The sequence below is a fragment of the Cinclus cinclus genome, chromosome 7 (genome assembly GCF_963662255.1).
Source record: "Cinclus cinclus chromosome 7, bCinCin1.1, whole genome shotgun sequence".
Lineage (NCBI taxonomy): Eukaryota > Metazoa > Chordata > Aves > Passeriformes > Cinclidae > Cinclus > Cinclus cinclus.
In genome coordinates this window covers 11,259,762-11,277,372 of record NC_085052.1, presented here as the reverse complement: position 1 = coordinate 11,277,372, position 17,611 = coordinate 11,259,762, and the positions used below count along the sequence as shown (strand labels likewise).

Below are 17,611 nucleotides of genomic sequence, written 5' to 3'. Positions count from 1 at the left end.
ACCTCCATTGATGTAATTTTTGATGCTATCAGATAACAGTACCAGTAGTGTCCTGGTTGTGGGGTTAAAAGGTCTTTTGCTATGATCTAGGTAAATGTGGTTTTTGTTTTGTTGTGGTTTGGTTTGGGGTTTTTTTGACTTTTTTTTTTTGTTGATTTTGTTTTGGTTTTTTTTGTTTTGTTTTGTTTGGGCTTTTTTACTTATGGGGTGTTTGTGGCTGTTGTTGTGTTTGGGCTTGTTTTTTGTTTTTGTTTTGTTTTGAATTTTATTTTATTTTGTCAGCAAAACTGTGTCTGTGTGTGACCAGGTTAACCAAGCAGCCTTGCAGTGGTAATAGTGGATCTTTCTGGCCACTGCCTCACAGGGCTCTGACTCAGGAGGGGTTTTTCTCTCTGTGTCATAGTTTCGGAAGGGCCTTTAACTCAGGGAGGGTAATTTGAAGGGAGGAAGGGGAAGGGAGAGAAGGAAACATGTTTCACAAGTCAAGGAAGACTGGATGCCTGAGTTCCTGTGCTGTGCAGTTGGGTTCTTTGTACTGTATTAATATGTGAGCTGTGTTTGATTGTTTTCCTGCAGCTGGATGTCCAGAGAGATGTGCTTCCTCTGATGTTTCATGGGATTTACTTTTATGCTGCAGCTTTTCTCAGCGCCCTCATAATTGCTCTCCTTTTGCTGGCTCTTGATTTTCATGAAACTTGTAGAAACTTTGTTCCTCTTGGGTTTTTGTTTACTGCTAAACTGGGAGAAAATTGGCCAATGAAAAAAAGCAAGAAGTTGTTTGGGGGGTATGGAGAGACAAGTACGCTGCAGGCAGACAGTTTGCAGGCCCATGAGAAGTGAAACAAATATTAATGTGGCAAGTTCCTGTTTCTCTCTGAAGTGCACAGAAAGTTGGGATATTCTGCTCATTTAAGCAGAGCTGTGCCTCCACAGTTTTCAGTGTGGGGCTGCAGGTAGTGTAGTGGGACTCTGAGCTGGAGATGAATGCATCAGCTTTAGAAAGAACTTAGAAAATGGTTGAAAAATCTAAAATCAAAATCTTGATGGCTGCTTCTCCACACAGAGTCACAGCACAGAGGAGAAACCCTCTGACAGGAGGGTTGGTGGAAGAGGTTGACTTTTTCATCCCAGTCATTCAGTGCCAGCATTTGCAGCTCTTTTTCTCCTGAGAGGCTGATGCATGTTTTATAGCCTGTCTCCATTGCTGAATAGCTGAGACTTCAAACAAACAAACCTGCCTTTCTCTCTCTGACAGAGCCCTGAGATGGGAGGCATCACAGAGGAGAACTCAAAAGTATTCACGTGGCGTTGTTCTTCCTCTCCACACCCCTACTTCATATCTCTGTGACTGAGCAAGTCTTACTGTGAAATCTGCTGGCTCAGGCCAGTTTGTTGGATTAACAGAGCAGCTCAGACTCAAATTTAGAGGAACAACATGGATTTTGTTAGCTTGTGGTGCTCTGACTTATGACCAAGTTGCCTGGGTGTAACCCTTGCACCTTGCTCTGCAAGACTGGGGGATGTTGCAGTGATGGTTTAAACACATTATAGCCCATCACAGGAGGGCAATGGAATCAAGCAGATGGGTTTTTTCTCACTGTTTAGAACAGAATATAATTATGGGAGAATTTACAGTATCCCAGTAAAACACTATGTTATAAACCTTGCTTTTCCAAATGGAATATGCAGAATTTGGTGAGGAGCAAAAGTCTGATGCAGCCTAGACCCTCAAGGTCATAATCAGAAACAAGGCCAAACCCATATTGTTACAGACACGTGGTTCAAAACACATGGACTGAGTTTAGACGGGATTGCTGTATATGACCAGAGTCCATTCCACATCACAGAATCAATTAGGCTGGAACAAACATTGGAGATCATTGAATCCAACCAATGACCCAACACCACCTTGCCAGCTACACCATGACACTGAGTGCCATGTCCAGTCTCTCTTAGAGCACCTTCAGGGATCTTGACTCCACCATCCCCCTAGGCAGTCTGTTTAATGTGTAATCAGCCTTTCTGTGAAGAAATTCCTCCTGATGTCCAGCCTGAACTTCCCATGACACAGCTTGAGGCCATGTCCTCTTGTCCTGTCACTTGGGAGAAGCGGCTGACCCCCAGCTCCCTACACCCTCCCTTCAGGCAGTTGTAGAGAGTGATAAAGCCATCCCTGAATTTCCTTTTCTCCAGGGTGGATAACTCCAGCTCCCTCACCCACTCCTCAGAGGACTTGTGTTCCAGACCCTTCATCAGCTCTGTTGTCCTTCTCTGGACTGGCTCCAGTACCTCGATGACTTTCTTGAGTGAGTGGCCAAGCACTGGACACAGCACTCGAGATGTGACCTCACCAGTGCTGAGTGCAGAGGGATAATCACTGTAACATTCCTAGTCCTGTATTGTAAGAGTTTCTGTGCTACCAGCAGTGTGTTGAGGTGCATTTTATGAAAACCTTATTGAAAGCATTTTTATGTATACACATGTGTGTGGTTAGAAGCAATATGCAAATATCAGCTGGAGACTGAAGGCAGTAACAACCTTCCAAGGTGATGAGATTCCAGGGATGGCTTCAGTGGAGCAACCCAGAGGAGAACCAGGTAGGCAGGATAAGTTTGCCATTAAAGGCCTAAACAGAATCAAGGCAGGCTTTTCAGGTATGACTCATGGAAACTGCGTTTTATATCACTGAGTCTTTTGTCATTTTGATATAAATACAACGTTGCTTCCCCTCTACTACTTTATTAATGTGCTTTGAAGGGGGATCATATTGTGACCAGGGGAGTGGGAGAGAATATGGTATCCAGTCTGCATCCAGGTAGTGTCAAACAACTGTGAGGATGTATGGCTAGTTAATTTGGAATTAGAAGTAATTAGTAAAGGAGACAGGTTCCAGTTAAGATTAAAAACTGACTTAAAACTTTGCTGTGCACCTGTGGGTCACATCTCTTTAAATGTTCAGGCTTGGGTAGCTAAAATTGGCAACCAACTATTTTTTTTTAAATGCTTGTTTTCTAATTAGGCAATTTGGTGGTAGAGATGAGCCCTACACTGGATGATTGCAGAAGCTGAAATGGCTAATTGTAGATGCCTGCTTTTGAAAAAATGAACCATTACCTATGCAAGCTTTCAGCTTCTTCATCTCTAGAACAGAGATAGTATTTCCCAGTATGGCTTTTGGGACTTAGCTAGTTTGAATGGATTAGCACAAGACAAAAGCTTTAGATTATTTGGCCAGAAAAAATGCCATGGAAATACAGTACGTTATTGTGATATCCTTTGAGATGTTTCTGTGAAGCCAGTGGTGACTGTCATGATAATAAAGAAAGCCTCAGAGAAACTAACAAAATAATGATCCTACTTCCTTTCTAGCTATCCTTTGAAAGGGCAAATGCAATGAGTGATAATGGTTTAATGAGGAAGAGTCATTAGGGCTTCCAGCCTGCATCTTTAGAAGTGTGAAAGCATTTTTGGAGATCTTAAAATTACTCAGAGAACAAACGCAAAGTAGCTCTGTCAGAATATTAAACTGTTATTTGTATTCTCTTTTAATGTTGATTGAAACCAGTGATCTCTTTCACTGCCTGGTGGCTGGTACATGTGTAGTCACAAAAGTGGCTTTCTCATAGCTGCAGTGCTGTTGGAAGGGTAAGATCAAGGAAATGCCTCTACTTGCCCTCTGTCTGCTATCCTCTGCTTAGAGCTTAGTGTTACCTGAGGATTCCTGACTTGTTGAATTTGAATTTATAGGAGGCCTCATGTACTGGAATTCATTATCCTGGATAATTCAGTTTCATTAATAAAGCTGCTTCAGTTTCAAGAGTGGCTGGAGATGGAAGGCTGCTATTTTTTTGCTTGTTTGTTTGTTTGTTTGATACCTAGTGAGACTTCAGATACTTTGGGTGGGTGGGAAAATTCTTTGAAAACACAGTACATTATTGTCATATTCTTTGGGGTGTCTCTGTGAACCCCAGCAGGTGATACTACAATGCATGAATACAGAAGAGTGGTAAGTGCAAATGGAGCTAGTATTAGCTCTGGTTTTGTATTAAAATGTTAACCAAAACACAAGGAAGTTGTTTGAGACTTGAAGCACCCTGGCTGGCAGCTGCTCAAAGGAGAAAAGCTGGTTCAACCCATTTAAGGAAAGAAGGACTTTACAAAGTATTTAGGAATTGTCCTCGAAGGATGCACCAAAGGAAATGTGCTGGAGCCACATCAGTAACAAAGCAAACTTTTGACTTCATGATTCCTACTACTTGGAAGCCTGAAACCAGCTGGCTGGTTTTGTGGCTTGGCCCTTTTGGTGTCACTCTGGACTGCACTAGCAGCAAGGAAAGCAGCAGAGCTGGCCGCAGTTTCTCCAGCTACATGAGTTGCACTGTGCATTGTGATGCCAGAAGTGGCTTGGGCCATTTCTCTGCCAGACAGAAAAGGAGCAGAGGATTGGTCTCAAGCAGAACCATAAAGCTGCAAATTCTAGAGGCTTGGTAAACTTAGGAAACCAACTTAGTGGAGCACAGTATTGGGAAAGGCACTGAATTGCTGCATGTCCTCTGATCATCTGTCCAGTAAAAAGTGTGATTAGAAAGGAGAGTAGGGGCCATGGATTCCCATCCTAATAAAGTTGTAGATATGTCCAGATATGCTTTTTATGAGGACCTTTCCTTGTCCATCTGCTGAGCGTTGTGTTTGCTCTGAACCTATGACAGTAGCTGAGTTGGGTTGGGAGCCAGGCTCTCCCCTCTGTTTGCATGGACTGGGGGAAGCTTTTCAGGCAGGGTCTGACACCCCTCCCTCCTAAAATCAGCTGGTGCTGAGCACTCCTCAGGTGTAGGATCCTGCACGATGTAGCTGTTGGGTTGTTCTGATAGGAAAAATCTTGTTAGGAAAACAAAGTATGAAAACAATAGAGAAACAAGCAGGGCAGTGAAGTTTCAAATATGCCCAGAAATGAGGAGGAGAAGGACACTACAGAAACCCCTCTGTGACGAAGCAGCCTTTTCCCCAGTCACGAATGGGTAATACCACCCCCAGATCATCTGCTCCTCTGGGTGGGATTTGCTAGTGTAGGGCCTGAATCTGTCTCTGTAACTCAGAAAAGTTGAATGCCTGGCACAAAGTAGGATGGGGGTGACTGAGGACTCAAGATTCCAGTTTAGGCACAGTTTTATCTAGACATGAGTTCAGCTGTTACAACTCTGAGCTACATTTGGATCCCCATCTTCAAGTCAAAAATCATCCTACCTAAATAAAACTGTTATTGTTGGGTTTAATTTGGATTCTTATGTTGGATTTGTCTCAAAAAAGAATTCGTACTAACGGTGCTCTGATATCAGAATCCTCCTAAGTGTGGATATCATTTGCAATCCCACACTGGCACATGAGGGCAGAGCCTGCCCCCAAAGCCCACGTTCATGGGAGCACCGCACCACAACTCCCCAGATGTGTATGATTAATGAATGCATAGACAGACATTGCCCCAAAGCACTGAAGTTATCTTCTCTATTCTGCTGGCCACCATGAATGAAACATAAAATCTTGTATTTTAAGCATAATAATGCTCAAACTGTAACCTGGAGCATCTGTTCACACAGTCATTCACTTCCCCTGAGCTCTAATAACCACATAAACTCTTTTTTGTCTCCTCTTTTCTCCAGGTCAACAGACTATGGCACTACCTATGAAAAACTAAATGACAAAGTAGGCCTGAAGACTGTGCTGAGCTACCTGTATGTCAGTCCCACTAACAAGAGGAAGGTAAGGGGGAGCCATTGCACTGGTAGCTATAGAAACAGAATTACAGCATTCTGAGAGGAGTTATGATCCTGAAGTGAAATCTATTGGTAATTCACAAGAGCTTGAATTTGTTCAGTCTAAGTTGCACTGGTGCAATTCCATGGAATCCGATAGAACTGATCCTGCTTTACTTGTAATGGTGATGAAGTGCTCAATTCCCTTTTGAATTTGCTAGAGAAGTAAAAGGGTTGCTTTTATTTGCTTCTGGCTGTTGCAACTTTAAAAAACTCCCACAAATATTTCTGGGTTTCTTGCTTACACCATCTTTGGCTATTACAAATCTCACTGCCTTGTGTCTCATTATTATTAGAAATACTGAGTAAAAGGCATTTATTTCTGCATTTGACTCCTTTTCCCCACATTTGGAGGTAAATATGTAAATGACATTTTCTTTGGTTGCATCATCTAAGGGGGCTGAAAGCAGAATATGCCTGTGAGAGTGGGTGGAAGACCTACAATTTGATGAGGTTGTGTAGGAGAGAAGATGAGGTCACAGCTTTCCAGCCCCCTGCTCACTCTTCCCACGTGATGCAATTAGGGCTGCAGCTGGCTCACACAATCACAGCCCAGGAACTGCTGCTCAGTGCCTTTTTGGTTTGAAATTATTGCCTGTGTTCATTCAGGGGAGGTAGTGGGACAAAGATGCTTTCAGCTACTCACAGAAATCAATGTGGGAGGGCTGCAGCACGAAGCTAATTGCTGACAGTGAAATTGTGTTTGGACAGTGTAGAGGCCCAGTGCAACATATTTGGCTTGATCACTTCCAAACTGGCCATATCCTGTCCCCATTAAATTATTTCCAAACTAGTAACTTGCTACTTGTACTGTTCTTATTGTGACTGTTGTGTTTTCCATCACTGGTCAGTCTACAGATGTTTTGGGGCTGATGTTTATGTCAGTGTATTCAACCATAAGGCAGACATAGCTCTGGTTACTAAGTGTGTTTGGATGTACAGAGAAGAGGAAGAATGCAGTGGACAGAGTTTGACTTATATTTTTCCTGATGCAGGAGATGAACTGTTGTGACAACTACCTAGACTTTTTTTTTTGACCTTTTTTTTTTTCCTGAGCAAAAGAGATTAAGATGTTTTGTCATGAGTTTTCCTGGGCTTCACACCCATCCTGTATCCAATATGGGGGCCACTGAAGAGTTAATTCTTCCTCATTCTGTTTCCAAAGCAACTCTGCCCACCCAAAAGCACAGGCAATATGCTCAGTTACAAATCCTACGTCACAGGTGTAAAGACTCCCTCACAAATCAGAATACAAGGATATATTATTATCTTCTAGCAATTTCTCAGGCTACTGAGCTTTACAGATTAGCAGTCTTTTTTTCTTTATTAAAACCACCTACATTTCATCGTATAATGGCATATAGGCCTATCTTTACCTGCTGTTTACTTATTTGAGATTAGAAATTTGAAAGACATTTTTTGGGTTTCTCTCTTAAGGAAATAATTTCCGGACCTATCTGTGCCCTTCTCATCCCTTCTGAAAAATCTTATGAAATGTAGAGACGAGCTGTAAGGAAAACTCATAGGAAACCAGCTTTAGTGCTGGCTGCTGTGGGAACAACTTGCTTTCATTCTTTTTACCTCTGCTAAGTATGTGAGCACTGTTACTGTGCATGCTTAAACTGCTGGTCTGCCTGAACTCTTGCTTTGTTAACCTTCAAAGCAATTCCAGACATTCATGTAGCACTTGAGAAATGTCTGAACAAGGTGTCACTGGACCAGAGCATCTGAAATTTGTCAAATTCAGGTTTGGGTTTACTGTCCACACGCTCCTCTTTCAGATTCTTGAGGTTATGTGCTGCAAAAATTCACTAGGGTTGTAGTCCTCTCCCAGTCTCTCTGGGTGAATATTTTTCCTGCGGCATGGGGAGTAAGCAGAATGATTTTTTTGAGGTCCTGAGGACAGCTGCCAATACTGAATCACAAAGCAATAGGTGAATCAGTTGCATCCCAGCAGAAAAATCCCAGGTCCCTTGTGTTTCAGCTCCAGCAGCAGAAGTGCTGCCTTGTTGAACATGATGCAGGGATCTCTTGTGAGCTGCAAAGGAGGTCTTCGCTTGAGGCTGTGAGTGGGGAGGGAGGTACCAGCAGTAACGCACATGCACAGAGCCTGTGTGCACACATGAACCATGCAGACCTTTCCAGGCAAGGCGTTTTCTCCTGAGGCACTCACTGGAGCCTGCACGCCTCGTAGCTCCTGTCGATTTCTGATGGGTTTGCACATTGCTGCTGGCCCTGTCTACTCATTAGTGCTTAGAGGATTAGCACTTACTTGGAGGAGGAGAAAAGCTTTCCATACATTCATTCCTAATTGATTTACTAGTGAGAAGGATAATTACTTCTCAGCTACCCTGCAGAACTACAGTGGGAATTACCTGTCAAATTTCTTTGAAGACCCAAAATGCCTCTTTTCAGCTGTTAAATAGGAATTATGTGTTCAGCCAAATACCAGTTATATAAACATCATTTACCTGAATTGTGGCATAACCCCGGGCTTAATTATGAAGCACAGGGATTTAAAAGCTGGTATTTTCCTTTCTTCTTTTAAAAGAAAAGCCTTTTGTTTCTGATTCCTTTTTTTGAAAAACTTTGGTGGGAATATTTTAATTTTTTCGGCAACCCGTGCTTTATTTTCTGGAGGTCGCATTCAGTCTGTAGCTGTTCCTGGCTTTTACGTGTTGCCACTGGGTGATACCCACCCCACCCTTCTCTTGCATGGAGTTAACCAAGGCACAGAGCAAAGACTAAGATGAGGTGGCTTTGGCTGTGGTGCAGATATGGGTCCCAGAGCTCCTGCCTGCTGCCCAACCTGCTGATGGCAGCCCTTGGAGCCAAGATGGGGCTAGAAATCACTGAAGGTATTGGGAAAATGCCTTTGCCCTTGTGCAATTTGACATTTGCAACTATGATTAAATCAATTTAACAACATGCACATACCAAGGGAAGCTGCTGGGAATTCTTTTTCCCAGCTATAATACCTGAGAGGTATCATTCCTGGTGGTCAGGGCCATCTTGGTGATCTGAGACCACCTTGGGTGCTGACATAAGGGAACTGCCATGCATTCAATCTGCAGGCTCTGGCTGCATCGTAGTCAAAACGCTCCCTGCCGTGAGCCAGGACTACTTCATCTTCCCATGGAGCTGTCATACTGCTAATTCCCTTCCCCTAAGAACTAACAAGTTCAGGGTTTCACACCGCTGTGCAAGTGTATGGAAAGCCTCTGCTGCTGGGCATTGAAACTGCCAGACTTGGATCTGCTCTCCTGCAGGTGGTTGGGCTGTTTCTCCTCTCACTTGCACCATAGGCATTTGTGTTTGGATCAGGAAAATCTGCATTGAGCTCTCTTTACTGCTGTGAATTTCCAGGTGATCTTTGCCCTTAGCAGTCAGACAGCTCTGAAGTCCTGGGGACTGGCTTTCTTGAGAGTTCCTGTTCTGGGCTCTGCTGAGAATCCAAGTGTTGAAGCTTGCAGTGTTGACACTTCCAAACCCATGAAGATGCTCTGATGGGTAGAGTGGATTCCAGGGCACATCTTCCCCTTCAGTGCATCTGCCAGCCCAGTTGTTGGCCTGAGAGAAAGACCACGTGTGAAGCATCTGCTTGTGCAGTTGTCAAATAGGCTGCATCAAGCAGGTAACTTGTAAACTTCAGAATGGACAAATTTTCTTATTTTTTTAGCAGAACCCTTTCCTTACAGATGAATGGGATTTAACAGTACATGTTTGAGTGCTCTGAAAAGCTGAAATTAGCAGAATGCTTATCTTTGGCTTTTCTGCCCTGTAGCCTGTTGTCTGTCTTTCGGGATATGACAAAAAGCTGCTTACTCTCTGCTGGGCAGAGATCTTGGTTCCCTGCTGACCTTTAATTTAAAACTGTATTTTGGGCGGTAGTTACATTTTACTAGAGGCAGATTTTCACAGCGGTCTGGGAATTAAAAGTGTTTATTTCTTCCAAAACACTAAGGGAAAAATCTCTTATTTTAATAGGAACATTTCTCTTGACTTTTTGGATTTTCAGTTTCTTTTTATTCTAATTCTCTTCTTTCTTTATGGTTGCTGAAAAAATTCTGTTAGAAAATTGAGTAATTTCCACAAAAATTAAGCTTGTGATTCTTTGCTTAACTGGCTGCACTTCAAAATGTCACTGCTTGTAGCTGAAGTGTTGTGATTCCATATTTTCTAGCATGAGTTGGTCTGCTGGGTAAGATATCCTATTGTGAGAACACTTGCTTTTTTCTTGGTTGTCAATAGCAGGGTTCATTTTACAGCTGATGCCTCACAGAGGGATGTAAAGCCCTTCCAAAAGGGTGCAGAAAGAAGATGAGAATTGAAGTCCCATATATCTGAAGCACTGCTCCTTTCAGGCACAGAGGTGCCACTTTGAATCTCAAGGAATTGTTGAGCCGTATATTTTAGGTATTACTTTTTCCTGTGAAATATTCTGTAAAGAGTGCTCATTCTTGGTGAAGATGTTGTTTAGTTGAAAACCCAGTTCTCACTATGAAACTTTTATCTCTACCTTTGGGAATACTGCGGAGGTGGAGAGGATGGAGTTAAAAAAAATTAAAAGAAAGAGAGGAAAAAAAGAAGAGAATAACAACTCTTATACATCAACCCCACTTTCCTGTATAGAGTATTGCTCAGATAAGGTGTGGATAAACTGGAGGCCCTGATTGTGTTTAAGATCTGAGGTGACAGTTCTGACGTCTCAGAAATACCTTCCTTCATGAATTTGCTATGCAATTCAGTTGGCTGCAGTTGTTTTTAGCTTTCCCCCTGAGCTATTACAATCATTGTTGCAGTTGATGACTTGAAGAATTAAAAGGTCTGTAGCCTTTTATGCTGGCTGTCTGAACAGAAACATCACCCAGGTGCAGTGCATGAAATGAGGACTCCCCCCATTTTTCTCTTATACCAGAACTGAAGCATGTAAGGTTTTATTTAAAGGTAGACCTTCCAGCTAAGCTATTTGAGCAGTAGGTGCAAAGAGAATAAAGCAGAAATGAAGTTATGGTGCTCAGTTATAGCTTTGAGAAGATGTTTTTTCAGACTTGTTTCTTAGTTGTCACAGAATCAAAATGGAGGGGCAGTACAAGTCACTGAAGGTGTAAAAGCCAAAGTCATGCTGCACCTCTCATACCTCATCATGCCTCTGAACTTGGCTCATCAGAATTAGAAATGTTTAAAGGTATTTAGAGAGTAAGAATTTCTGAAAGAGAAATCTAATTAGATTTGTTTGTGTCTATGCAGTTTCTTGGGGGGTGAAGTGAAGCAGCTGTTTATGAGCTGGCAGAGAGCAATGCTGTGTTGCTGTTCACATTAATGAAGGAAGAAATTAATTGTCTGTAATACTGTAATTGCAGAGGAATGCATCAGCCTGTCTGGTGACTAGCTAGTATATTGGGAGTGACACCTCCCTTTACAGAAACTGGAGGTTCCAAAATGAGCACAAGTCACTTGGACCTCCCCTTTATTTCTTCTTGCTCACTTGGAGACTAACTGAGGGCAAGACCTTTCCTGGCCTTCTGTATGTCCAAAGGGAATTCCTCAGCTGTGGTTAGAGTCTCAGGGTAGAACCACACTTCAAACTTTTGGTTTTGCCTTCATTTCTTAGTTCACATGCTCCCAGGGGGAATTCTGTAGCATTTTATTTTCTCCCTACTCATCAAATGTGTATCAGGTTGATGAGGCAGAGATTCCAGCATGTACCTGATGCTTGCTAGCCCAACCTGAACTGAGCTGCCAGGCTTAGCCACAGCACCCATTAATCATCTGCTGCTTTTTCCTAGGACTACATCCCCTGGTGAGGAACTGAGCTCTGGAGTATCCTAAAGCCATTTGGGCTTTAGGAAGATGGAAGGTTACCTTGGACCCATTTTCCTCATTGTCCTGACACTGTGATCAAGGGTCTGTGCTGCAAACTGGCACTTGCTGATGTGATCTCTCTTTGTAACTCAAAGGCAGTGGGGCTGAGTTAGAGCCACAGGGCAGGAGTGATGGAACAAGCTGTTTCTACTGTCTTTTATCCCTAATCTTTCCCTTCAGCCTAATGGAATACAGTCAGTAAATAGCTCTTGGTTTTGCAGCTGCCATTAACAGGGACTAAATTACCTGACCTGCAAATGTTGCTGTACAATTCTCTGTGTGTGCACCTTCTCTAGACCCTCTGAGCTGAAGATGTTCTGTGTTTCTCAGAGCTCCAAAATCCATGTGACCCAGTCCAGAGTTGATGTGGGCAAATAGGAAAACTGTGAAACACAGTGCCTGGCTTAGCTGAGCTCAGGTTTGCCTACTCTGGTTATACCAGTGGATTGTACAAATGTCACTGTGATTGAGGTAACATCTCATAGTATCCATCCTGTAAATACACTTCAGGGACAGTCACATTCCATCTCCAGAACTGAAAATTTAAATAGAGGAGTAAAATGTGAATGAAGAGGTAATATTTTTTTTCACTTACTGGTCTTGCAAAGATGATTTCCTCAAGGTAACCCACATCATTTATGGAAGAGTGAGAGGATGTGTGACATGATGTGTTTTATCTACAAGGTGGAATCTTGTGAGCTGTTGTACATGGAATTCTCTCTACTTGTCCAATTAATTCAGCTTGAATTTGGCACCTGAGAAAAGAGATCATTTTTGTAAATATTTGCAGGACTGTGACCTGCAACTGTGTCAAAGAAATCCTGAGTTACAGACATTTTGTAATACTTCAAGAAGAGGACTTAAGGAATTTCTTGTTCTGAATGGTTTTCTGTTTTCTATTTTGAATTCTGCAAAATCACATTTTCAGAGTAGGCTTCTCTGACCTTTCCTACCCGAGAGATGTAGTTTCCCGATGCTGGATGACTTGGTTTATTAGTGTTTTGAACATGGTTCAAGATCAATGGATGGAGATATAAAGGCATAAATACTCCTAAATCTTTTTCAGTATGTCCAAGTTGGTGGTTTAGTTGTTGTTTTTTTTTCTGCTGTGTCTTTTGTGTGTGGGTTTTTAAAAAATTATTATTACTAATATATTTGGATATTGCGCCTCCTTGTGAATCTTCGTAGTCAAGATGCTCCTGTGAGAGTTTTCTGCCTTCCTGCAGTCAGGGACTGTGGGGTCTGGCATGCCAGATGCCCCACTGGAACCTGACCTGACCTGTAGGATCCTGTCCCTAAAGAAAGAACAAGGTCTGTTTTCTTGCAGGTTTTAACTTTACTGTTTCTGGCTTCACATAAATCATAGAGAACAACAGAGGTTGTGCAACATCTGTGGTCTGGGAGATGACCATTTTTCAGCACAGATGACATAGAATTGAGACTCAAACTTATGAGAGACCCCCAGTGGAAGTTTTCCCCTTTCTTAAACAGGGGCAGTGTGATTGTTGCCCTCCAGGGAAGGCTGTCCCTTGGAATTAATGAGTGTGAAAACCAGGGATTCCTGCTGCAGTTGGTTCTCTCAAGAAGCAGATACATTTAGAAACAAACGGGGGGGGGGGGGGGGGGGGAAGCCCAGACCCACTGAACCACACACTCTGCTCATCAGCTGTTTCTTAAAATAAATGCAATTGAGATAATTAACAAAATACTCCCATATGGCATTGTTTAATGGGGCTGAAGGGAAGAGGGTTAGAAAATAGGTATAAACAGAAGCAGCCATTTATAATGAAAGCCATCCTTTCAGTGCTTGTGAAGGAAAAGAAGTTCATATATTACAAAACCTGAGTTAGGTTTGTCTTTGTGTACCTTTGTACATCTGTATTTTGCATCTTTGTACAGGTACCTTTGTACCTGTATTTCAAATTGCAAAGAATTTTTGGAGCAAAAGGACAGTTACCAGGTAAGAGTGATAAGCTTGGCAGGATACTGGTGCATATCTGTGACAGGGCTAAAATTCAGTTCCTGTCTCCTGTTGCACTCTCTGCCTGCTTCACCTTGTCTTGCTCCAGTCAGGGCCCTACAGAGAGTTAAGGATGTTTTAAGGTCATTAAGACAAGAAATGAGGTAAAACTGAAGAAGTCCCATCCACATTCAGATGCAGAGTTCCCAGAGCTGGCTGTCAGAAAAACAGAGGTAGTTTGCTCCAATTTAGACAGCGAGTGTTAAAGGACAGATCAGGAGTTACGATATCAACTAAAATAAAGCTGCAATTTTGTCACCTACCATGAGCATTGCTTTTATGAAGTGGGCAGAGTGGAGCTGTGTGAGCTTTCAGAGTGCCTTGCCGTGTTTAGAGGGAGGAGAGAGTCTGTCAGGAGACATCACCTTGTACAGGGCTACCTGTATTAAACACGCTGCCTGTCAGCAGGGTGAACACAGCTGCAGGGTCTGATATAGGGCAGTTTTATGAGACTTTTTTTCCTTTCTCCATCCTCCTTACCACACTCTGAAACATGGCCATCTCATTTACTGCTGCAGCTTCAATAATATATTAATTTATGAAGTATGAAAAATAAGGTAGTCTTGAATTAATGAGGGGGGGCATGCTGCTTCACAGACAGCAGGATAATCAATCAATAATAGTGAGTCGCTATATTCTGTTATTAAAAAGGAGGGAAGAAGAATAGATGGGTGGAGAGCAGCTCTTGGAAAAGGGGCAGGTGGGTCCTTTAGAAGACTATATAATGATCTGAACTTGATCTTTAGTGATAAGAGCCAGTTCAACAAGACTTATTTATTTATCTTCGAGGAAAATCATCCCCCTACCCCCTGCCAACCCCAAACCCAATAATAAGTGGCAAGATATCTTGTTATTTCTTTCTTTTACAAAGTGAAGAATATAGAAGCTCAGCATTACTGAATGAATTCTCATTTTAATAGCTTAGATTAGCAGAGTGTGCAGGGCACGTGCTGGCCACAGTCTCAGTTTGTGGTGCATGCAGTGTGACTGTAATGTCAGCTCTGGTGTTATATAAATATTTTATCCAAAGCAACACTGGGAAACCTGGAAACACTTCTGTGACTGTGTTAGAATCAGTTTTCTTCAGCATGGAGCTCGGCTGGGCTAGATCTTAGAGAGTTATTTCACTGTCATGGAGTGCTTGAGGCTTCTTTTTGCATTAGTGGGAGTTCATTGCCCTACACCCTCTCAATTCTGAGATGCCTTTTCTTCACTGTGTACAGACAGATATTGCTGGACTCCAAAAGTAATGACAGGGATTTTCTAAGTGGTGCACAGATGCAGTTAGGGAAAACTCAGGCTGTAATTTTCTTATAAATCTAGGCAATCAACACTTAGACCAGTCCTCCTATCTCTGAGGAGACAGTGGTTCTGCCTTTTACAGTGACCCTCTAATATTTTAATTCTCTGTTGCTGACAAAAAAAGCTCATCTGACATCTTTTGTCTCTCTTGGAACCTTCCCATGGCAGACCAATGTGATCTTTAAAAATGCCTGCAAGAAAGCAACAAAACTCCTGAAGCATCTATGCTCAGAGATTGAGACACAATGGAATGGGTACAAGGAATGCAGTACTCAGGACCTGGAAATGGGTGGAAAGATGGAGTAAGCTTGGCAATCGATTCTAAAACCAAATTGTCAGCATTGTGTTGGAGATAAAACTCTTACCCCTTCTTCCAATTCTGTTTCCTCTTACAGTGGTTCTTCAGAACCCTACAGCGACCAGAGCTCACATATGTGCATGAAGGGATACAGAAAGGAATGTACATGATTTTCCCCATGTTGTGAAGTACCAGTGACCCTGTTGGAATAGGATGTAGCAGCTGTGGTTCAGTCACTGGGGCAGCCACTCTCCTGCTCAGTGTGTAATTGCAGACAAGACTACTGCCATAAACCTGCAAGGACTGCTTCACTGGGAGCTAATTACTAAATGTAAAGTAAAATGTCAAGGCCAGTGAGGTGCTAGTTGGGAATCCTCTGCCTAGGTCTGGAACCTTCCCATATCTGGCACCTGAATCTCTGGCACCCAAGTTAGCATGCAGAGCTTGCAACCTCAGTGGAGAGCTTGGAGCTGAGTGCTGCCATGCAGAGCACTGCAATGCCATCATGTTTTGTAACTTTAACCTTTAATTTCTGTGAGGCCTCAGACTTGCATCCAGAAATTGGATGGACCTTTTCCTATCACCTTAGCTTCCTCCAGTGGCGGGGTGTTAGGAAGACAAGTACATTAGGGACAGTGAGGGACATCAGTAATAGATGCCAGGTAAGTAAATTGAGATGGATTATAAGCATCTGGATGTGAACAGTGATAAAGCTGAGTGTTGTCTGTATTCAATCTGCAATCTGACTAAAAAAGCAGAAAAATAAAGTGGGTAAGCAAAGGAGAAGCAATGATGCATTTAAAATTGTATTCAGATTTAATGGCCTCAAGGGAAATACATAACATGATTTTTATTTTTCTATAGAGTCATGAAACACTCTAGTGTCCTCAAATGAAATAGACTGCTGAATACAGGCTGCAGAAGTTTACCCCCATGAGTAACTATCCATGCACACCTTTTTGTTTTCTGTAATGGGGCAACTACTGTGAGTAAACTTATACCCACATGTAAAGTGTTCTCCCAAGTGAGACCTATAATCAGAGTGTTTTTATATAAATGGTGTTCTGAGTTCCAGCAGCTGTGGTGCACACAGCCTCTCCTTACTGATAACATTATTTTCTGTAACTATTTCTGCTTACATGGGAAGTTACCATAATGGTGAAAATTACTTTGTTGTTCTATGGAGAATAGCACAACCATGCATTTACTCGAATAACATATAATTATAACACTGAATGCTGCTTTTCTCTTTCTGTGAACACAGTTTGGGATTAGAGCTGTTCCCTGTCACTAGAAAAAAGCTGGTGACCACAAAACAATGTGTCAGATATTGTAACAGCTGGGGCTTTCCTGTGTAGAGTCCAGAAGAGTAAAAAGGCATGGTGGAGAAGCATGCTATGCAGAAATACCAGACTCTGGAGCAAGACAATAATATAGATCAGAGGCATTGCATTTGTGTGGAAGCACTGGTTGGTGCCTAAGATCACCAGTGGAGGTTTCTTCTACTTCTGGTCCAGGCCCATTCATAGAAGTACTGGTCAAACAGGATGTACAGGTCCAGTAATGATGGTGTAACCCATCTGGCAGTTTGTGGAGCAGAACTCTTCATGAACATGCTGTGACACAGAAAAGCCTTTGGTAAATTTGCTGGACAGCCCTGAAGTGGCCTCAGGCAGGTGGGAATGCTTTGGCAGAGGACTTTGCTCTGATGATCTGTGGGGAGCTGGAGAATGTGCAGCTGTAACAAGAATGTAATGGGTTGGAGTAACCTTGGATAAAGGCTGCCTTGCTGTGACAATGAAAAGGTTTTACAACCAAGCATGTGGCTGTTGCCAGTCAGTCACTCTTTGCCAGGTCAAACACATGCTTTTTGGATGGCTTCCATCCCCACTGGCACCTGAAATTTAACAAGCAAATGCTTGCTGTGCCTTGTAATTAAAAGTGAAAAGTACATGTGTCCAGTACCAAGAAGATGAGAGAAAGAGGGGAGACATGTTGTTCTGACCTGCTCAGCAGCAAAACAAAGATAGGATGTTCTTTGCTGGGTCTGTTATGATGGCTTAGTCCACTCCTGTGCATGCAAATTGGACCCAGCCTGGGATTTGGGATTGTGGGCAGGTTCAGAGTGCAGCCTTAGAGTCTGTGTTCTTTTACCAGCTCTGAGTTTTATCTAAGTCTTACAGCCATGATATATTTTCATTTCTCACCTGCTAGTGAGGATGGCAGGGTGGTTTTCCTTGAAGAGCTCTTGCTTTATATGCAATTTAAACCTTAATTTGCTCCTGATCTTAAGGGCTTCTTGCATGGTGCATCCGT

General features: G+C 42.6%; 1 protein-coding gene across 1 annotated transcript in view; it reads left to right on the top strand.

Annotated features, from left to right (window-relative positions):
- Positions 1–17,611, top strand: part of SORCS3 (sortilin related VPS10 domain containing receptor 3) — a 263,700-nt gene that overhangs the window by 120,191 nt on the left and 125,898 nt on the right. Inside the window, exon 3 of the mRNA XM_062496294.1 lies at positions 5,658–5,757. Within this exon, the coding sequence (XP_062352278.1) occupies positions 5,658–5,757 (100 nt within the window). The remainder of the gene's footprint in view (positions 1–5,657; positions 5,758–17,611) is intronic.